Below are 2,756 nucleotides of genomic sequence, written 5' to 3' on the forward strand. Positions count from 1 at the left end.
AAGCAGAGATTGTGGTATGCAGTTGTTGATTCACACGCAAGAAGCAAATTGGGCTGCATGAGTATGAATCACCCAGTAGTTCTGTGGTGTAGAACAACAACATTGAACCTGTCTGTTGTAATTTCTGTAATGCTAATAATTCATTCAGTCAAAGCCAACCGATATTTGAAATCAGTGGACTACAGACATGTTTTGTCATGTCTTTTTCCAATTGCCCAGTGCACTCGGCTTTACAAATAACAAAGGTTTTGACCTAAATATGTTCAACTGGTCTAACATTTACAATTAAAGAACTTGCCATTTTGCAATTCACGTCATAATAAAAAAAAGTGTTTTACAAAACCTCAACAACATTGAGAACTTGTAACAGCTATAATGTACAAATAATTGACCTTTTCTCGCAGAATTCACCAATTATGTCACACTGCACAAAATAAAGACGAACAATAAAGACAAATATTATGGCCCGGACAATTAAAATATTGTCTGACGCGACAAATTCAGGTAAGGCCGAATTCTTGAAGTTTGATGAATGAACTCCAGTGTGGACCCTGTGTATTGCTGCCTGCAGCTATATTTATTTTTATTGTTATTATTATTATTATTATTATTATTATTATTATTATTATTATTATTATTATTATTATTAATCCATACAAAACAGCGCTCACCGTGCCAAGATGGCGCCGCTATTAACGTAACACCGCATTCTGGGCTTTATATCGATGGATTGTAAATCAATTCAAAAGGTTTTACTGGCATGGGAAACACGAATTTACTTTGCCAACGCATATGGAGAACAAAACGTCGAAGAATACAATCACATCAATACATAATGCACCGCTGTGTTTTCAGCGTACCCTCCGTCGCCTCGTCGCTACCCGATCCGCGCGCAGCCGCGCACTCGAGCGACACGACGGGAAACGCGCGAGGAATGAAACGTTCGCCTCTCTCTGAGATTCGGTTCTTGGCGTCGCTCAGTAAAACGATTCGTTCGATTTTCCGACTCGTTCTTCGTTTGGTTCGGTAACCGCACGGGGGGGGGGGGGGGGGGGGGGGGGCGAGGGAGGACATCCCGGACGACGACGAGAGAGCAGAGGAGTCTGCTTTGGCTCCGCGGCGGGAATGGAAATCCCACGGGAACCATTCAACTCTTTCACAGCCATTTGTGTTCATGGAATACAACGTGAAAATCAGTCGCACCCATTACGCATTACTCCAAACGCCTTGGTCGGTCTCCCCAAGCCTCAGTCATTCTTTTCAGTTCAGCCCAAGCGCTGAATGGACATCGATTCCCGATTCCGACTACAAAACGACTCTTTTCCCGGAGTGCCCGTTCAAAACAGTTGTTCGCTGCGAACGAATCGTCGGCGAGCGTTGCGTCACTGGAGGATACAAAAGCTTGCGTCACCGCGCGCGGCCGGGGAGACGGCGGACGCAGCATCACGAGCCGCTTCCCCGGTAGCGCTGCGCTTCTCCAGCCCGAACATGATGAAGAAAGACCTCGGCCTCAGTATGGCGGACCACGCCGTCCTCAAGTCGCACCTCCGCGACGCAGACGGCCTCCCGAGCCCGGAGGCCGGGCTCCTGAAGCTGGCCTCCCCGGAGCTGGAGCGGCTCATCATCCAGTCCCACGGCGCCGTCACCACCACGCCCACCGCGCAGCTGCTCTGCCCAAGGACCGGCTCCGAGGAGCAGGAGTTCGCCGAGGGCTTCGTCAAGGCTCTGGAGGACCTGCACAAGCAGAACCAGCTGAGCGGCGGCCTGGACCTGGGCCCCCACAACCCGGTTACCCTGCAGCCCGACCTGCCTGTCTACACCAACCTGAACAGCTACGGCGGCGGGCCGTTGGGGACCACCGTCAACTACTCCACGGACATCGTCCCCTTCCCGCCGCCCCCGGCTCATCACCTGGACGGAGCCACGGCACAGGACGAGCCTCAGACCGTCCCAGATGTTCAGAACTTCGGTGACAGCCCACCGCTGTCCCCCATCAACATGGACTCCCAGGAGCGCATCAAGGTGGAGAGGAAGCGGCTCCGCAACCGTATCGCGGCGTCAAAGTGCCGGAAGCGGAAGCTGGAGCGGATCTCCAGGCTGGAGGACAAGGTGCAGAACTTGAAGAGCCACAACACGGACCTGGCCTCCACCGCCGGCCTGCTGCGGGAGCAGGTGACCCGGCTCAAGCAGAAGGTGCTGAGCCACGTCAACAGCGGTTGCCAGCTGCTGCCACACCAGGTCCAGGTGCACTGACTGGATCCGGGTGCGCTGACCGGGTCCGGCTGCACGGACCGGATCCGAGTCCGCTGACAGGGTCCGGGTCCAGGTGCACGGACTGGGTCCGGGTACCCGGACCGTGTCCGGGTGCACGGACCGGATCCGGATGCACGGACCGGGTCCGGGTGCACGGACCGGGTCCAGGTCCAGGTGCACTGACCCGGTCCGGGTGCGTTGACTACTGCGTCCGGCTCCGAGTACAGTCCCGGTCTCCCGGTTCCCAGTGCACGGTCCCGGTCTCCCGGATCCGGGTGCATTACCGGGTCCGGGTGAACTGACCAGCAGATAAGCTTCTTGTTGGATCTCAGAGACTGAACATGTTCCAGGTGTGTCCACACGCACTCAGTCCGAACCTTGGTGTGTCATATATACACATCTCTAATTTCAAATTTCATGTAGTCTCAGGAAGAGACTGGTTTATTTTAACTTTATTCCCCCTGTGTGCTATTCTTCTGTGTGGAACCAAACGTGCAAGTCAG

At 53.7% G+C, this 2,756-nt stretch overlaps 1 protein-coding gene across 1 annotated transcript; it reads left to right on the forward strand.

Annotated features, from left to right (window-relative positions):
- Positions 1–1,488: 1,488 nt before the first annotated feature.
- LOC307239827 (transcription factor JunD-like) lies at positions 1,489–2,756 on the forward strand (the record flags this gene model as incomplete). The annotated part of the gene is made up of 1 exon (XM_080013403.1): positions 1,489–2,756. One exon carries the CDS (start codon positions 1,489–1,491, stop codon positions 2,251–2,253), a length of 765 nt encoding a protein of 254 aa, XP_079869529.1. The 3' UTR covers positions 2,254–2,756.

This window comes from Zeus faber (genome assembly GCF_960531495.2).
Source record: "Zeus faber genome assembly, chromosome: 1".
NCBI lineage: Eukaryota > Metazoa > Chordata > Actinopteri > Zeiformes > Zeidae > Zeus > Zeus faber.